The sequence below is a fragment of the Heliangelus exortis genome, chromosome 8 (genome assembly GCF_036169615.1).
Source record: "Heliangelus exortis chromosome 8, bHelExo1.hap1, whole genome shotgun sequence".
Lineage (NCBI taxonomy): Eukaryota > Metazoa > Chordata > Aves > Apodiformes > Trochilidae > Heliangelus > Heliangelus exortis.
Genome location: NC_092429.1, coordinates 5,616,131 through 5,636,802, shown reverse-complemented (window position 1 = coordinate 5,636,802; position 20,672 = coordinate 5,616,131). Strand labels below are relative to the sequence as shown.

General features: G+C 41.4%; 1 protein-coding gene across 2 annotated transcripts in view; it reads right to left on the bottom strand.

Moving 5' to 3' along the window:
* LRP8 (LDL receptor related protein 8) overlaps positions 1–20,672 on the bottom strand; it is a 173,075-nt gene that overhangs the window by 24,396 nt on the left and 128,007 nt on the right. For both annotated transcript variants that reach the window (XM_071750086.1, XM_071750087.1), the window contains exons 4-5: positions 18,107–18,235; positions 1,170–1,532 (exon numbers count right to left, since the gene is read on the bottom strand). In XM_071750086.1, coding sequence (XP_071606187.1) covers positions 1,170–1,532; positions 18,107–18,235 — 492 coding nt within the window. The remainder of the gene's footprint in view (positions 1–1,169; positions 1,533–18,106; positions 18,236–20,672) is intronic.

Below are 20,672 nucleotides of genomic sequence, written 5' to 3'. Positions count from 1 at the left end.
CCAGCAGTCAAAGCTACTCTCTTCCTAACAAAATGCATTTGGCTTCTCCTACTCAGCTCTCACCTCTCTTTTAAAAGAGTTCTTGGTTCTTTTAAAGGCACAGCAGCTCCAGGGTTTCCTTGGCTCATCCCTCTGCTCTCCTGCAGTGTAAAGAGTGGTGTGCAGGACTTAGTGCATCCTCCTTCCTCTTGCTAAAGAAGCCACTGAATTTAACATTTGCCTCTCTCTGCCTGGCAGTGTCTGATTCCCCCCTCTTTCAAGGGATCCACCACGCAACTGCTCTGAGCTCACCAACCTGGACTAAGTGTGAAAAGATGGTGCTGGCCAAAGGGGTAAATTTTCTTAGGTACCTTTGCAAAAATGTCTGGTTTCTGCAGCTGGTTGATGCCTTCCTCCCCAGAGGTGGCCCAGTGTCAGAGCTGCTAAACATATACAGCTATGTAAATATTTTATTTTATTTCAATCTTGTGATTATGAATATTTTAGCAAAACATATTGTTCGTTTTCTTCTCTCTCTCCCTCCTCAGATTAAGTGACCAGACTGAACAGTTTAGTGGCTAAAAATGGGTAACACATTCAAAATACCACGCACACCAGCAACACCATGTTAAATGCATAAAGCCAGCTGAAAAGAAATCCATTATTTATTAGCTCTGTGCCTTTATCAAGCCAAGCTCAAAGTGCATTTCAAACTGGTTTCTTCAGAGGTGCTGCTTTTGACTGCTTCATTCATTATTCTCTAACTTCAGAGGCAGAAAATAAATTTATTTTTTTTCTGCTGATCATATATTCCCTTTAGGATTGTGGCTTCTAACCTCCAGGCTGTGACCCCACCAAGCAGCCTGAGGGCTTTGAACATATTTCCCATTTTTCACTCCTTGTCTTTCTAGCGAAACAGATTTCTTCTGAGGCACAGTACCACTCAACAGCTCTTGCACCTCCTCTCTGAATCCTCAATGAAAAAGGATAAAAGAAGTCTGGAATATATCTGACCCTGCTGGGTTGAGCACCCAGCACTGCCATTTGGGACACAAGCGCTCCTTGTCAGGCACACAGTTGTTGCACAGACATCAAAGCCTTGCCTTAAAACACAGCCTGCAGCAGCACTCTGGCCCCTCTCCCCAGCAAAGCAGAGCCCCCAGCCCTGCCCTGCCCCTGCAGACACTCACGGCAATCCTGCTCATCAGATTTGTCCTTGCAGTCTTCATCCCCATCACACTTCCAGTTGAGGTGGATGCATTCACCATTGCTGCACTGGAACTCGTGAGCCGCGCAGGTGTTGAGGGCTTTGGCATCGTAGCCACACTTCTCCACGGACTCGTCCGACTGATCCTCACAGTCGGGTTGGTTGTCACACACCCAGGGCTCAGGGATGCAGACACTGTTGTTGCACTGGAACTCGCTGGGGTTGCAGGTCAGAGGGGAGCATTTCCTTTCATCGCTGCCGTCCCCGCAGTCGTTGTCGCCGTCGCACACAAAGATGATGGAGATGCAGGACTTGTTGCTGCACTGGAACTCGTTGGGAGAACAGGCTTGGGAATAAAAACAAAACACTGAGCTCTCAACCCACCCCTCAGCACTCTGCCAGCTTTAGCACATTAGCAATGTCTGAGACAGGGGAAGGACAAGGACAGAAAAGCATTGCCTCGACTCTCCTAACCCAAAACCCTTTTTCCCCATGGCAACATTGCATTCCCAAAGGAAACACTGCAGTGGGCACCTCCCCACATGTGCCATAGGATGCCAGGGGCAGCCCTGAAGAAGGGGCAGCAGGGCTGTGACAACTGCAGGTAGAACAGGTTGGGGGGGCAGCAGCAGTGTTGCCCTGGTGCTGAGGTAAGAGAAGTCAGAGCAGGGAGAGTGCAGGGTGGGCTGGAGGTGTGCTGGGGGGTGATGGAGGTGTGCTGGGAGGGACTGGAGGTGTGCTGGGGGGTGACAGAGGTGTGCTGGGGGGTGACAGAGGTGTGCTGGGGGAGACTGGAGGTGTGCTGGGGGGTGACAGAGGTGTGCTGGGGGGGCTGGAGGTGTGCTGGGAGGGCTGAAGGTGTACTGGCAGGCTCTGGTAGACTCGCACAGTGCTGACATTCAGAGCTTCCTGACTTTCACAAGCACAGAATCAGGTTTCAGGATTTCACAGTGTGCCTGGTTTTGGACATATTAAGTGGGATGTGTAGGGTAAATATTTAGTGAGTCGAGCATCAATATAGCTGCAATCTGCCAGTAAGGCCCTTTACAACACATTGAATGACTTCTCTGAAAATCACAACTCAGCATTAACATACAAATGAGGCGTTTGTCAGACAGAGAGTTGAGTGGAGCACTCTCCCCTTTAAGACTAATGGACAGCTGAGCCAGAACCTTGCTCAAATTGAACTTTCAGGTACTCCAGCAACATGCAGTTCAAAGTCATCAAGGTGTGTGGGAATCAAAATCTTGAAAGGAATTATCCATAAGTACTTTTAGGTAGCTTTTAAAAAAAATTCTGCTTTTGCTGTTTCAGTCACCTATTGGAAAGGTATGGCTTTGATAAATTACAAGTGCAATAAATATATAGAAATAAATTAAAATAAACTTATTTTTTTTCCCCCACATTGCACTTGTGAGTCTTTTTATCTTCAGAAGCAGAACTATTTTGCAGAGCCTCTGTGATAAACCACACAGTTCAGGTGATACCCATCACAGCAATGGGAAGTGCATCTGGAAAGCAGCAGAATCCCCGTATCTCTCTATAAAGGAGCTGTCATATCCCAGATTTCAGCCAGTGACAGGAACCCAGAGGCTTTCTACTGAAATATTATGTCTGGTTTATACCTGGGAAAGAATCTCTACTTCTGTAGCTGTTAAGAACATGTTCAGTTGTATATGAATACTTACATTCTAGCTTGCAAACTCACTGGGCTCTCTCTCTTAGCCTATAGTTTTCCATCAGAGTGTGACAATACACACTTCTCCCTTTCTCCCCTGTGCTCTGTCTCAGTCCCAGGTTTTCCAGATGTTACTGTGTATACCAGAGTAGCAATCTGCCTAATTAGAAGGAAAAGAACTTTGCCTCCCTTAATGCAATCCTGTCATGCACTGGCTGTGACCCAAGCTCCCTCCAAAAGGGATAAATGTTGAAGAGAATCTCTCACTGCTGAGTGTCCAACTTGACATCAATAATGAAATGGAACAGAGTGGGGTCACCAAAGGAGCACCTGGGGTTAGACACCAAAATATCATCTTGTCCAGACTGCTCAGGTTCCTTTTGTACTATTAGAGTATTACAGGTATTTGATTTGCCTTCAACAGGCAACTCCTGGCACCCACCTTGGGATAAGAACTGTCCCAACAAGGTGCTAATACTTCTCCTCTCCATGCAGAGAGAACCAAAATCAGATAACTATTATAACTTATTATAGCAACTAAATATCAGGAGTGTAAACCCCCTCATCAGGACCAAAATACAAGCACAGTGTGGTGGAGATGCATCTAAAAAACCTCTCTTTTGCATGGCAGAATTGAGACCATTAAAAAGCCTTCATTTTAAACCAAATTCTACTCTTTTTCTTCACTGAGCATTGCTTATATCCTTAACCTGTAACCAGAAATGATCTATTAACCCTTCTGATCAGTGCACAGCTGTATAACCTAACACTTTCTTCAGATGATGCATAATATGGAACTGCTGAGAGGAAATTGAAGGCAACAATTAGAATCTTACAGATCTATTTAGAAAAGAAAGTGAGAAACAGCAATATTTCTAGGACTATGTACAGTTTCTGTAACAGATCGAGGATGAGAAGAAGAAATTGCTTTTCTGGCATTATTTTGATGAATCTCAGAAATAGATCAGTGAACAAAATTTTGCATAGTCCTTTGATCCCTAATTTTTTGGCAAGGTTGTAATGATTTGCACACTCCAAATGTGCATTAATTTCCTTTTCTCCAACTGCAACGAGCACACCTTTTTTTCCTTGTTCCCCCTCCTTCTGCCTGTACTCATTTCCCTTCAGAAATCTGCTGCACTGGCAACTTAACAACTGATAAACACATCTGTGGGATACAGACAATGGAAGTTTGCACAAAAGCTCCTCCTCTGCACCTACAAATCTCAGTACAGATATGAAATTACTGATAATCTCAGCCAGAAAATAGAAGCAGTTCAGCTTTTGTAACCTCTCATGAGGACCTTTCTCAGTGAAGCTTGCAAATTACTAGATGGAAAAAAAAATAAAATTACATGGTCATGACTATTTATTTCTTTTTTAAAATTCAATTTAGTGTGATGACAGCACTAGAGACTATGAGTTCCCCCACTGAACAAGCACAGCAGTCTGGTTTGTGCTAACTCCCCCTTCCCACCACTGCAGTCCTGAAGAAGGGATCAGTCCTGGCATCTCACTTGAGCAGCCAAAGCCAGGGACAGTGGCACCAGCAGTGATGGGACATCCCCCTCCACTGGGACAAGGCCTAGGAGGCAGAAGAGCAGCTCTTGGTGCTCAGGTCTGACTGCAGTTACAGCAGCCACACACTGCTGGCACAACCTGTGAGACTGATGAGCTGCATGTGGCACAACAAGGAGGTCGCTGGAGAGCCACCAGAGCTGTCACAGAGGCCAGTGGCAGTGCCAAATGAGGGCTGGTGGTCACTCACATTGCTGCTCCAGGCACCTCTTGGTGAATCCAAGAAATAAAAATACCCCTTTGTTCATTTAAAGACTTCATTACCACCTTCTAGCCAGCTCAAATGTGGCAGCTCCTTCTGGGTCACCTGTGCCTCCAGCACAACCCCCTGTCTCCACGTGGCAGGGGCTCTCTTGCTGGCCAGGGCAAGGCAGATAATGTCCCAATTCCTCTCACCCTTCCATTATCCTCCCTGACAGCTGAAATCCACGGGGTATGACAGGATAAAACAAAATCTGCAGCTTCCAGCCACTTGGGGACTTGCTCTGGCACAAACAGCCATCAGAGGAGAAAAGCTGCTTACAATCCTTCTGCACCTAGACCAGAGCCAGCACACTCGTGGCTCTTCAGGGTCTCTGCTGCTTGGTTTGAAGAACCTAATTAAAAAACAGCACTACAAATTTTCCTACATAGCACCTGGAGAGATGAAGATGGGGCAGCAAAGTTCCAGGGGCGGTTTGCCTCACATCTCCTTTGATAAATCTGTCAGGACACCTAGGTAGTCCCATCACTACAGCATTTTATTGTCTCCAGAGCATTTCAACAGAAAATGTACAAATAGTAATTAAATGATCACTGGAATATTTTTCTTTTGACTTGAGCAATTTGTTTGCATTCTCTGATTCTTCTACCTGTCCTGTTGCAAGCTTATTTCTGCAAAACAAAGGAAACAAATACTAGCTTGCTTTCCTTAGTGTTAAAGAAATTACTAAATGTCATACTCTGAAGTGCCAACCTTCAAATATAAAGTGATCCCAGTAGAAACCTTGGAAATGTTTGTCAAGAAGAAGCATTTAAAAAACAGGCTTCAAAGTAGTAAGCAAGCATAATTACAAACCCACTTCTGTTGAGTCTGTAATCCATTAAGGTTCCTCACAGTTTCAAGAAGAAAAATAGCACATCTAAATGATAGTGTGCACGTGCTTTAGCACCTATAGCACCTAGAGCACCTATACCACCTATAGCAGAGGTGTTCTGCATTAATTTCTGCCTTGTACTATATGCAAATATATAGAGCACAACTGTCAGGAGCAGAAGCAGTCTTTGCACATAAGAAGTTTTTTTTAAAAAAAAAAAAAAAAAAAAAAGATATTGTATTTGTGGAGTTACTGGCTGGTTCTCTTTTGCCCAGAGCCAGGATTTAAACACAGGCTTTACTTGAGTAGTCTGGAGCAGGAGGGACAATCTTGGCTTAGGCACTGCACCAAAAAATTAAGATAATTCTGCCATATGCTTTTTTAGTGCTTACAGAAAAAAGCCAATGCTCTCAAGATACAGGGCACTCTTTGAGAACTGTAATTTCAAAAAAATATTTGTACATAGTGTTTTTGCAGTGGACATCTCTATCAAGCATGGATCCTCAAATCTGGATAAAACTCAAAATATAAAATAAGCAGGATATTCAGCATTAAGAGGAGCTGGGAATTGTGTACAATGGAGTGTAACTGCTGCCACTGATAATCTTTAAAGATTTTCTAGATTTTCAGTAAGAGAAAGATATCTAATTATTCTCCCCCCTCCAAAAAAGTCAGCTCTACTTGAAATGATACAAATGGTTTAAAGAAAGATAATGATTTGAAAACTTGTGGTAAAGTGGGTAACAGCAATTACCAATGCTGAAGACAAGTAAGATGAATGATTACACTGCACTTTCCTGATACCCTCCCCAAAGCTCAAAATTTCTTGTGTGCTTAAATCTGACAATGGATTTTCTAAAGAAGACAAAGGATGATTTGCACATTTTAACATTTGCATTGGGAGGGAGAGACCTGCTGTTGATTTATCACTGCTGCAACACTGGCAGGAGGTAGCTGGTGGGCTTCAGAAATTCTCCTAAACTGTAAGGTTTAGGATCTGAGCTCCAAATGGCTGCAGGAGTAAGGCCTGAGCTCCAAATGCCCAGGTATTCTGGCCAAAGTACAAACACAGCTATTACAGCCCACATAAATTAATCTCTGAGGTGGAACATGGACAAGAAGGTCACAAAATCCAGAGAGGCTAAATTAAGCTGGAATTCCCAGGTCAGTTATTAATGCTGTCATCATGTTAGTTTTATTTAAGTCCTATTTATTTTCAGACTGTATCTAAATAATTTGTTTTGTCTGCAGACAAATGGTGTGCTTACTAAATATCTGAGTATTTCATACAAACCTTTGGTCAAATGCCAATCTTTAAAGCATGGATTCATGCCTAAAAGGACAATTTTCCCATGGAAAGCTGCCCTCCAGGCAGGACAGCAAGAGACAGAGGTAAATGAAGATGACCTTGAAGAGCATTGCTCTGAAAAAACGCCAGGCCTCCCATGGAGGGAATAATGCAGCTGAAATGCAGTCTCACTACTAACAGTGGCTGTTGCTATGGTGATTGATACCAAAAAGCCCACATAGATGAAGACTGCAGCAGGAATAGTAATTCCTGATATTGTTCAAATCACTACCAAAGCTGAGGAGCCACCTCATGCACTCCTGCAAATTAATATTTGCATGTGCTCATTGCCTTTGCCACACTGCTCCCCCTCAAACACAAATTAGTTATTTTTCCATTTTCTGCAGCAGCATTTGCATGCTATTAGTTAATTATAATGGAACAACCAGATGCTAAAGCCCTGCCTGATAAATAATAGTTGGTTCAAAAATGTGCTTACTGATTTAGTGTATTTCCTGAGATTCGGGATTAATTTGAATTTATTTGAAGTGGTTTAATTTTCTGAAAATAGAATTAATTTTGACCCCACAATTTACAGGGAGAAGCAGCTTATGTACAAAAGGTATGCACACTCTGAATTTCTTCCCTGTCTTTAATATTATTTATGTGCAATGAGGTTGCTGACTCATACTTGCAATCTTATCAATTTTTTTTTTCCTACCAGGAAGTTTACAATTGTCATCTGGTTAAATGACTGAAAATGACCTCAAATTAACAAGTAAGTCCAGGACAGAGGATTTTAGGGGTAATATAATAGAGGTAATTTTAACATGAAGCAGCCTGGAAGAAAAAAAAAAAAAAAGATGGTCAGAATGCCTAGGGTTGATGCTGTGCTACTTTTTACTTTTTACATCTCATGGGGAAAAAGACATTACTGTTATTACTGTTTTATATTCTGATTGGAATATAATCAGCTGAATCAGATTGGAGATGTTTGGTACTTGCCAAAATTTAAATGGGAAAAAAATTATACTGGGATGCTCTATAGGACAAGCTCATTCCTATTCCTTCAGACATGGCTTGCTTATTAAAATGGCAGTTTTACAAATTAAACCAGTTTGGCAAATCCAATAATATCCATGAAACTAACAGCTGCTTTAGTATCATCACACAAAAATCTGTATTTCTGAGGGATATATAAAGGTTCCTCCAGAACAGACCATTAATGAACAGGACTTGACCCTTTGACACACAGAAACCACATTACTGCCTGCACAGAGCTCTTGCATTCAGCAGGATTCCCTGTGCTTGTGAGGATTGCCCGCACTCAACTTTTTCATGACCAGGAGTTCATTTTGCCATTGCAGAGTGCCCATCTCAGACATTTTGGTAGGAAAAGCTACTCCATAAATCTCAACCTTCCATCTATTGGGCAGACTTCTACCCTGTGTTCCTCTGCTATTACAGACATGAACAGCCTGTTTTCTCCATGGCTTTCTGGTTTTGTATGTCCAGCTCAGGAAAAAAGACATCATCAGAATCTTAAAAGCTCCACTTTAGTCCACATTGCTCCACAAAAGCTCCACATTGGCAAATGATGGCAAAATTTGTTTTATTCTCAGAAAATCTGCAAGCTTCATGTTTTTTTCTGACTGAGAAAGGGAAAGAATTAATACTCATGTTTGTTAATCCACAGCTCCATTGTTGGCCTTCAGCGTCCTCCACATCCACAAATTCCCAGACACAGGGATAGCACCAGTTAAACCAGCTGGAAAACTCAATCATTTTCCCAGTATTAATCATATCTTTTATGCTGCCATAACTAAGAAGGGAATCCTGGAGACTCGTAACAATCTACAAAACTTATTTTTTATTGAAGGCAGATAAGGATCAAGGGAGCAGCAGCTGACACTACAAAGATATGTGCACTGCTAATGCTTGTGCAGCTGCTCTTGTGTCATGAAAACTGCACACCTCAAAGCATGCAGAAAAGAGGAAAAAACTCCATTGACTGAATGACTGCAAAAATCACTGTGAAAAACAGAGCAAAGAAAAGCCACACCACATTGGCCACCTCTAAGGACACGTTTCTGAACCAAGAGGCCAAACAGGGAAGGCAAAGAGAAAAGCCTCACCAGGATCATCTGGTAGCTACAGAAGCTCTGGGGTCACCACTGTGGTAGTTTGGGGAGGGTGAGAAACTGATGGACTTTTCAGGAAGCAGCCAACCCCTAACTATTTTCAGTTATGTGATATGAGGAATGGGTTTGCCCAGAGAGGTGGCAGATGCCCCATCCTTGGAAACATTCAAGGTCAGGGTAGATAAGGCTCTGAGCAACCTGATCGAGTTGAAGACGCCCTGCTCACTGCAGGGGGTTGGGCTGGATGTAAAAGCTCCTTCCAGCCCAAACCAGCCTATGATGACTCTATAATTAAGGGGCAGACCTATTACTTGATGTAAACAACATACCCACATAATGTACCCACAATTCCACAAAAGAACAGCAATGATTTAAAAAAAAAATTACTTAAGATTTTCTACCCAAATGGAAAATTTAAGCACTGAGTGACGCTCACTACAATTAACAGTGTAAGGGTCATGTGCTAATTGCACTTATTTTAATAGTAGTGAGACTGCTGTGACATTAAGCTTTGCCCTTCAGTTTCTACAGCTTTGAAATAGAAAGCATTGCTTTGCTGGACTTCAGCTGAGATGAAGAATCAATTGTACAACATGAACAATTATTTTCAACTTGTTGGAAAACAGAAATGTATTGAAGCGCATTTTATTGTAACCTTCCCAGTTATGCTTTATGAAATAAACGACTTTCTTTGCAAAACATAAGCAAAGTTAACCCAACCATTACATCCTCCTCTGTATATAAGTAGTATTTTAGCACTAAGATAACTTTCAGATACTGTTTTATCCATTAACATGATTCATAAACCAGCTTGGTTTGGCGTCACACATAACACGGTCTTCTCCTGCGTGGGACTGTGCTAAGTTCAAGCTAAACTGGTTTGGATTCAGTCTTTGATCATATGCTCAGGAAGCAGAGCTGTTCAGCAGTCGTTAATTAACCTAACACAGATGTGCCCATGGGCACTGAAGGATGGGACTCCTACCCACGTCTCTGCCATCAGAACACCACGGTTGGCACTGACAGCTAGAGAAGGTTTCCCTTAATAAAGCTGAACAGATTCCTGCTTGTGGGATGAACAGGCTCGGAATTATAGCTCCATTCTTACAAAGAAAGCACTCCAGGGATGTGAAATACCATCATGTTTGGCAATTACAGATGGAATTTCTTGGCTATTTCAACTCTAACTGGTGAAAGAGAAACGTAACTGCTGGCCAGTTTTTGACCCTCTCAACAGCTCAACATAAGAGAATGGAAAGAAGAAACAAAGACAACTTCTTTAGCTAAAGTACAGAAAGAGCAGCAAAGCAATGCTGTTGTGTGTGCACAGCTAACACGCAATCCAGCTGCATTGGGCTTTTATTTTAGTTTTCCACAGATTTTTGTATAAAACCAGTTCTTTCATACCACTCTTCCACGACTCTGTGAGGCCTGGAGTACTTGTGTGTGTGAGAATGGTCTCAGCGTGTTCTTTGCACCTGTTCTTTTTTTCCTACTGTACCTTCAGGAAAATGTTGCAAAATTCTAAATTGTCTTGTTTTCATATTTTGTTTTCTTCTACTGATCTTTAAAGAATAAATTATTCATGCTACATACTGATACAGACAATTTCTCTGTAACAGAGGGATCAGCACAGAGCAAGTGTGAAGAGGCCACCACCAGAGCCTGCTGTGAGTTCTGGGAAAACTCCACTTGCAGAATGTTCCACACGTCTGGTTTTTTTTTTTTTTTTCAACTTAAGCTTGAGAGACAGCAGTAGGGAAGACTAAGCCATTTTGCCCTAACCTTCTGCAGAGAGGACCCTGGCACAGCTTAAGCCATGGCTTTAGGGTTGAATTCCTGACTTAGGTGATGACTGACTTGTCTCTAAGCTAAATTCATGCAGTATTTTAATTACAAGCATCCGATGTATTAAAAATGCAACTCATTTTTTCTTGTAAGAGTACAACTAAACTTAACTACCAATCTCCTTTTTCTTGCTATTTTGTTCTGAAGGAACTCAGGACAAATATGATTATGGGCTGAGATTTTTCCTAAATAACAATGAGGATTTTTCTGCAATTACTCCTGCTTTTGAAGGAGCTCTAATACTTTAAGCAGTGATAAAGTGGCAGCTGTACATGTTTAATTTCTGAAAGCCAGGGCATAATGCACAAGCATTAATCCCTCCAGCTGTCCAGTAATTAAACATCATGTAATGCCCAGAGGATATCATTGCTGTGCTACCTTATCTTATTTATGAAGGACTTTCATTTGTTAAATCTATAGTAATTTTCTTTCCATTCTTGGAAATAATTGTGGATTCCTCCACCATGGCAAGTGTACTTGAGTTACAGATGCCTCCTATAAAATGTCAGGAATTTCAGGCTGGCCATGTGTCTCCTCATTATATGCTGAAATAAATACTGAATACTGAGAGTAGATAAGTATTTCCTCTACAGGCACAAATGCAATACTTTGGGCTTTAACCCCATTAAATTTGGTGGGTTTCTCAAGGAGAATATATGGCCAAGTCTAATCCTTGGGATTTGATTTCCCTCTGAGCTGACTGAGGTCATCTCAGGTACATCACTCTGCACCTTGCCTGTTAACAAAGGTTATGAACAGAATTTGTAACTTTAACAAAAGCAGGTATTAATCAGGCTACAAAGGAAGACAAAATTAGTGCTACATTATCACTATGTATAAAGCTCTCACTAGGATCTGTGGAGATTTAGAATGAGCAGAATCAGTATGGTCAAATCCCCATGGGTGGCACTGACTCAGATGCAAAACACAGAAAAAGAAGAAAATGATGCTGAGATTTCACGATGCTCCTTATTCCTACAGGACAATGACAAAGATGATAACAAAATTTTACTATCAACAGAAAGGTCACTTCATGTGAACCTGAGTGCAGGAGAGGTGGAGGAAGGTGGCTTTAAATCAGCTTTGCAGCTGGCTCATCACAACGTGGATCTGCTGGAGGGATCAGACCAGCTTCAGTCTGCTTTCAGTTCTGCCTTCTGCCAATGGTTCTCAGGTGATCTGAGGTTTAGTGAGCAGGGCATTGGAAAGAGATGACTCTGAAAGTTTTGCTGCACTTGGACCTTCCAAGAAAAGGACCTCTCATTTGTAAGCACCACTGCTTTTTATGGAGAATCACACATATGCCTGGAGCTGTGCCAGGAAAGAGCAAGTGGAAAAACTCCTGCCCCCTAAGGATCTTTGGAGTGACATATACCATGGGTGTGTGAAGGCTTTGAGCTACCACATCATGGATATGTGGCTTACAGCTGTGCTTACTGTCATTTCCCTTATTAATTTAAAAAACTTGATAAAGTTTGCTCACTTTAACCTGGCATTTTATACCACAGGGTTGGAAATCAAGAACTAGTTCTGAGATACATGAATGAAAAGCTGGAAGACCACGGTCCAAAAGAAGATGCTCTCAGCAGTGAGGCTGTAACTGTCAAGAGACTGCTGGAAGAATTACTGGCTCTCACTCCTCAACAATTTTATGAGAGCAGTGTAAGAATGTCTGCTGCCTCTACAGGTCTCCATGAATTGCTGTCTCTGTACTACAGATAAGCAGAAAAAAACATGGTATAGGGAAAAAAGCTTACTGAACTTATTGTACCACAAATGTGTAATTTCACTGTATCTGACTACTAGGAAAGTGCAAAGTCACATATTTCCAACCCCTCATCTGCCAGGCAGAATTCACATTCTGGGGGGAGGAAGTGGACCTGGTGAGAACCACTAACACAATCAGAAGAAATGGGGACAGAACCTTGGTCTCTCTGGTGTCCATCCCAGAGTCCTGTCAGGAGAAACAAGTGATGTGTACATTAAAGGGGTGCAACACCCATTTCAGCTGTTGCAGGATGGTAGTCCTGTTCCAAAGCCATGCTGAAATGCTCTGCATTCCTGAGCAGTGGACAAAGCACTGGTTTATATTTCTCTTAGCAGAGAATTAACAAGCAATAGTTAGGAAAGTCCAGTCTGACCCTGAGTTGTGATGCTTTAATTACAGTCTCCATACCTAATTCCTCTTTTCAGCCTGAGTAAATGCTTTCCTAAGCTTGTCCAATCAATTGTGACAAAGGTTAGTTACACTGGGAGCAGAAAACCTCAACCAGGGAAATAAAAAGGAGGAAGTCAGCACCTCCAAGCCAGCAAATTCAAGAACGCTCTTATGTTATTAACTGTTGATGTCTATTTTAGAGGACTAAACCTGACCTATGACTCCAACACACTTAGTATTGTAAAGAAAAGCATTACCTTTGCTCCAAAAAACCTGAAAAATCAGCTTTTTTTCTTTGTACAGACACTTTAATTTTAAAAAGGCAGATATTTGCGTTTTCAAAAACCATTTGTGCACCAGAAGTTAGCAGAGGCCTTAAAGCCTACATGCTGGAAGTATATTATTTAGGCAGACAGGTACTTAGCTACCTACATGCAAGGATTAATACTTACAATTAATTCCTGGTGCAATTACAGCCTATAAATCAGGACCCCTTATCACTGTTGCTTTATCTGCTGCAGGTTAAATAATGCACACCTTTCACTGCTTCCTTGGGAAGTTCTTCCACTAGGTGAAAATCACAAAATTTTTCCTTCTTGTTCATGAGTGAACAAAACCAATAAAGTGTCTTCCCACCCATTGATAATGGCTTCCAAGCAGTATGATGGGTCAGTGCCTGGTCTGCTTAGGAGAGGGTAACTGATATCCTAACACTGGTAACCAGAGCAGTCCTAACAGGCTGGCAAAAGGCTGTTTTAAACATCTCTGTGCAAGTGTTTATTTTAATGGATTTCAGTCATCAAATTGCTGTTTCTTACTCCAGACATGGCAAACAAGACCCTTATTTCAAATGAACACAGGCTGCTTTGCTCATTCCTAAGACTAGCTTTTTATAGGGCTAGGTTGTACAGGAACAGATGTGGGACTTGAAATATTTGACCTAGAGATGCTGCTTTTTCTTTTTTCAGCATACCAGCACTCAGGTAAATCCAGAGCTTGCTAACTGCAGCTGAACCATTTGCCTAAAGAAGGTTACACAAAGACAGCATACAAGAGTGCAAATTCTGGTCTTCCTTGAAGGAAAGATACTCTGAAACAATGCTGTGACAAATGATTTTCAGGTCACACAGTGTGCCTATTCAAACATCAAGTCTTCAGCAGTGAGCGAAGGAGAGGGATGGAGAGAACCAATTTACCTTCCATTCAAGCAAAATGATGCCCCAAGGATGTTGCTGACACGAAGCACAAAGAAGAACTCAACCCAATAAGAGATCCTTGCATTCATATTCTAGATGTTTGCCTATGAATTTCTAAACAGCATCTTCCTAACTCCAGCTGTGCTAGTGCCTACACTGACCATGCTGGATAAATTTCACATTGATTCAAAAAAGCAATTATGTAATTCTGAGAAGAAAAATCCATCGAGAAATATTCAATCCAGGATACTATCTGAAAACCAAGTTGCTGGAAGCCAGGAGCAGACACAGGAGGAAGAACCATAATACACCTGCAGTGTTCTTACAGTTTTGGATTATTCTACCATAATCCACTGTTTCCCTCTCCTTCCCTCCCTAGACTGTGAGCATTTTGACACAAGGACAGGTGCTTGCATGGCCTCAGCACGACCAATGCATATGGATATTAGTACAATATTGATAATGGTACAAATTATGCAGAAATGCAGGATCAAGTAATGCTGATAAGCTCCATATTTATTTCTTTTGAAGAATTCTAACACCAAAAGCCAGTTTCTCCTAACAAAAAACAGGAGTTTCCACAGTTAAAACATGCTTAAAGTGTCACATTAGCTAGAAATAGTAGCTTTATTAACCTGGATTTAGAAAGAGCTTAGGGTTTTTCTTTTGGTTGCCCTGAATGACAATATCTTTAAGTCATCTTCCACTTGTTTATTGCACATGCAGGCTCTCAGGATAGAAATTATCCTGAGCACAATCTCCCTTCCAAACATTTATTCAGAAAGATGTGTTATTTATAGAGAAACTGGTCAGCTCTGTGTGAGGTGCAGCCTCAGCTCTGACAGGCTGCTCTGTTCCAAGGGGCTGCAGGTCACAGTCAGTACTGAAGCTTTTTTTAAAATGAGAACAGAAAAGTAAGTGCAGAAGTTAAAAGAAAAAAAAAAAAAAAGAAAAAAAGAAAAAAAAAAAAAGGTGTGAACATAGGAACAGACTTTTTTTTTTTTCTATCAGGATACTGTGTGTTGCCAAGATGAGAAAACAGATAAAGGAGGATTCTAAACAGAGAAGAAATGGGAATTTTTACAGAGTATCAGTGGATAGGCTTAGTGAGGTTTATCAGATTTGGATAAAAGACAGGATAACCATCAATCCTCCACAAGCTCTCAGAGTTTAAACATTTAACACGTTTGTTCTCATCCATGAGGAAAACATCTTAATTTGGCAGTCACTGAAAATGTTCCCACTACAGCCATTCAGCAGTGCCTCCTGTTTCCTTCTGAAACTGAGTTTAATGCCTCTGAAAGATGCTGAGTCAGCAGATCTTAGGACTGAAAGCTTCTGATGTTTGAACCCAGCCAGGAAGCTCCAAGTTTGCCTCCCAGTGCATTTCTGCCTGGTCCTCTGGCTGAGGAATGGACCATCCCACAATCAGAGTCAGCAGTGTGACCTCTCAGCAGGGACTGCTGATGTAGAGCCACCAAGGTGGCAGCCTACGTGGGGACAACACTCAGTGACAAGGAATTAAATGAAAGTCACTCATTTATTTCACTTGAGTTACCCAACAACCATCATAAGACAGTACTTTGTCCTTGGATTAAATTTCCATTTTAAGAACCTCCATGTGCACTAAAAATATGGAAGATAGCAAGGCCAGAGATGCTGAAACATCCAGAAAAAAACCCACTCAGCTATTTATAAACCATTAATAGCATCATTACACTGAAATTATGTGGCATTCAGAAAATACTGCATTCATTTTGGGGTTACCTAGAGCCTCAAAAAATAGAAGTGGAAAGTAATTTCAAGTAGATTTTTATTATAAATAGAAGACTTTAGGAGACAACCACTGGTGCAAGGAGTAGCATTAAATTAGTGAAGGCAGTCACCAGTGTAAAAAATGTTTTAATTTCATTAACTCACGTTAGGGAAAGAATTTTTTTTTCACTAGCAGTTACAATTCTCTTCTAAACTTGCCTCTAATCCAAGCCTTCCATTCACTTGGAAACAAACAAACCAAAATGAAACAAAAAACAAAATGAAACAAAAAACAAAATGAAACAAACAAAAAAAACCCACAAAAAACAAACAAAGGCATATGCTGCAGACAAAAACACTGATACTCATACAGAAAACAAATGAAAGACTTTTGAGAACTACTGAGACTTAGAGGACACAGAACCAGGGGTCTCAGCACCTCACCAATGTAGCACATCACAGGAATTTATTACTTAGGACTTGTCCATGCAGACGTGTAATTCCACATGAAACAGGAGGCCATGGAAGGCAGCCTTTGGCTTTTCTGTACAAGCCAAGCCAACCCAACTGGAACTATGCTGCACAGGATCAGAGCAAGCACAGCAACCTCTTACAGTTACCCCTGGACCTCCAAGTCATGTGCAGTATGGAGTGGAGCTGCTTTGAAAAACTTTTTATCTACTCTGGTTAATTGAATTAGCGAGTCCCATCCAACCCTCACACCCGGCTCTGTGCAAAACCCATCAAACATCAGCAACTGGGAGAGGGTCCAGCAGAATTCCAGCAAGATGTGTATAGTGCTGGCTATAAAATGAGGGCCTGAAGGAAATGGGTTTGGTTAACTTGTAAAAGGTTAGAGGGAGAACTTACTGCACAGCAGAAGAGGCAACGGACACAGGTTGTGACAAATGAAAAGGGACAAAGGAAAAATGTTTTTTACTATGAGCAGCTAAACACTGGAACAGATTGCTCAGACAGTAAAATCTTTGGTAAGACTACATTTTGTTTCATAAAGCTGACTGCAAAGAAATAAATTTATCCAGTGGTTTTACTCAGAACCACAAAATGTTCCCATAGAACATATTTCATTACATAACTTCAACAAAAAAATACAATGTAGATTATGAATTGGCAAGGTTTTAGAGCTCAAAATTAAGTTTTCAAATGTAGAAGCATCCATGTGTACTTGCATGTAGTCATTAAACCCTTTCAGCAGTATTAAAGAGGTAAAAATAATGGTGCTTCTATCACTCACAACACCAGAAATATTGATAGATGAGAGGATAACTACACAGAGCATGCGGCAGCTTCTTAATAGCCTGAGACTGTTTGCACATAAAGAATTTAACAGACAGTTATATGAGAACAGAATTAGAAAGATTATTTTACTCCTGCACAGACTAGCAAGACTGATATTCCCTAGTTTCTGGTGGTTTGTATTAAAAGGAAAGTTGGAAAATCATCTGGGATGCCAAAGGGAACCACAACAATGAGGGAGGCATTAATGCAAAAGAAAATATTTAACACCAAGTGGTATAAAAACCAAAATATGTTTAGTCTATCAAAAAGACAGTTTGAGAAACGGCTTGATTACACAGTGTAGGAGTTCTCACAAAAGGAAAACACTGCTAAATTGCTCTTCCATTCAGCAGAGAAAGGCCTAATAAAAGGCAATTGCCATTGAGGGACTGAATGTAAAACTGTTACAGTAAGTAGTGTATCATTCCCTCTGTCCAGTGAAACCTACAAGCTATTAATAAAAATGTACCCAGGCCTATCTGTTACATCCCAACAAAGGCTGGAGCTTTAGTCTGTAAGGGCTACACTCTGCAGGAGAGGAAGGACATGGTGGGTAAGCTGCTGAGCTATCACAAAGGAGCTTTATAAAGTCCTTACCACATCATCTAGGTAGTAATCCTGATAACTCTGTTCCAAACTGACTAACTATATTCTGATACACTAATAAAAAGAGTATGCAATTCTCCACAGAATTCCCTTTATATTCTCCAGACAGCTCCAACTGGAGAACCCTTCTTTCCTCTCTTTTTCTAAAATTCACTATTTGGCATTAAAAATCCAGAGTGGATACATTTGTTGGCAGGAAAAGCCACCCCTTTATATGCAATTTGTAATAGTCACTCTAGGACTTTTATAGTCCTAAAAGGAGATGCTGCATACATATTAAAGCATTACTTAACTCACCAGGAGTGCAACCAGCCTCATCAATGCCACTTTCACAATCCTTCTGCCCATCACATCTCCATGATGAAGGGATACATTTGTTGCTGAAGTCTCCACAGCTGATTTTTTCAGCTGGACATACTTGCTTGGCTGGAAGAATAAAAAAAAAACAACAAAATAAACCAACACAGAACTTAAACATTGGACACTGCTTACATTGTTAACACTTGAAAAGTTACTTCTATTTTGTATGTCTCAATCTTGAGACATGTTTAATGAAATTCCAAGTTAAAACTTACTTTGAGGTATGGCCCTTTCCCACCTTCTCCTTGCCACCTCAGTCTGTGCATGGGCTAGAAGTGCCCAGATTTGTGCTGCAATATTCCACTCTATCCCAGAAACAAGGACCCTCCTGTTCTTCCAGCCTGTGCCTGACTCAGCCAATTCCTTCCAGTAACATAGCCATACAGGAACGTGCAAATAAAACAAATATCACCCCCCACTCTTATTTTCAAGCTTAATGCAGTAAAAAAATGAACTGACAGAGTTGTTTCAGTAAATCAACAGGGATTTCAACTAAGAGCCTGGGCCTGGTGGAAGGACTGGAGTTCTCAGTGTGAGCAATGCTCAACACAGCAACAGCGCTGCCTGTTTGGGACAGCCTCAAACCCCAACACACTGTGCTTTTGCTATTAAAACACTAGCACCTTGCACACAGAAGCAGTAATACTAGACAAGCTACCCTGAAAATACTACCTCAGACTCAGCCAGGAAAAACAAAAAGCCTGGTTTTAGTATAAGCATTTACTTATGTGATTGGTATTGCAAGGCAGTTTCTAGATATGATGACCTAGGTAGATAGATTATGGTCAGTTAACCTGGGGAAAAAGTGTCAAGCAGAGACATAAACTCACACATGTTAAAACAAACTTAACTACCCAAATTAAAGGCAACTGTGATCTAAGAAATGGAGACACAGAAGAAGCAAAACCCCCACTACATGCAAGAATACAAGTAAGAAAAAAAAATCTGTCAAATTCATCTGGAACCAAGTAAGCTGTGAAACTTGCTCTCTTATAACAATTTTGGATTGCCAAAATTCTTTTTTTTTTTTTTTTTCTTTCCCTCCATACTAGTGTAAAGAGCAACAGATCTAGATTTATTGTGACAAGGCTGCTTCAATGCAAAATGTTCCACAGTTTATTGTTTAGTATTCTGGAGTCATCATCCAGATTGGCAGGATATGCTTATTAAACAGATTAATTTCTCTCTCTCAAAAAATACCTACATATTTTCAAATAGTTCTTCCATTTTTATTAAGGACGATAACACTATATATAGTTATAGGTCTACTGAAAAGAGAGGAACCTAAATGCTGAATTAAAACTACCTTTCACATGACTCTGCCCTGGTAAAGGAACTTAGGCAAAGTCAATCAGTTTCCCTACTGAGACAGAAAGGATAAAAATTATACCTCTCCCTTTCCACCTGTACAAGAAGGCTGTAGAGGGGCATCTTGCAGCCCCAAAGCATCTATCAGCCACTCTGAAAGAACTTTTAATCCCAGATTTTCTCAATCTTAGCACTTTGAAGCCTTCTAAAAAGCAACTTCTAAAAGCTGGGGGCAACCAATATACCAAGAAAAATTAGGTCCTGTCCTTACAGACAGATGTAATGAGGTTTTACAACCCTGAGGAAGACAGTAGTTGTGCTGAAATTTGCTCCCTGCATAACAATACTTATGAATGTTGCAAGATCTACAGGGTGAGGGGAGAAAAGGGATCCTTACTTAGGCTTTTTGAGTGTTTTACTAACAGGTCAGTAATAAAAATCACCTGATATTGGAAAGGCTCTGCAACAGACCCCCACCATGATCAACATGGCCCCAGAGCTGTCCACTGGGGTGCACCATCCTTATCTGTGCCTGGATAATTCATGGATACAGGAAGAAAAACAAATTCTGTGGCAGCTGATTGGCAACCAGCGATCCACTCAAAAAAAAAAAAAAAAAAAAAAAAAAGGTCCCTTGGGCCTAAAAGCACCACAGCCCCTCAGCACAGAGGGCCTGCATCCCAAAAATACCGCTTGAGCCAGCCTTGGCCATGCCTTACCTGCACAGGTGTGTGTCTGGGGAATATGGTGTCGAAAAATAAAAATGTATAGCTAAATCACTATTAAAAAAAAATAAAATTCTCTACAGAGCCACAAAGGATTAGAGACAGCAGGCTGGCAGGAGGAGCCTGCAGGGCCCAGGGAGGGAAGGCACTGGACGCCTCGCCTCACCGCTATCGGCCCCTCTGAGGAAAATGGCGGCAACTCTGAGGAAAATGGCGGCAACTCTGAGGAAAATGGCGGCAGCTTCTGGGAAAGGGGTGGGGATGGCCACATGTAGGAGGCAGCACAGGAGGCCTGGGGACATGAAAAGAGAGGTACAACACCTGGCTGCAGGGAAGGGACCCCAACAGCAGGGCTACCTTGTCTTCTGAGGGGCTTGCCAAGCAGCGTGGGTGAAAAACAGGGTTTTTTTCCCACCAATATTGTACAAGGAGATGTGATTGTCTACAGCTACATGGGCTTTGCATTACTT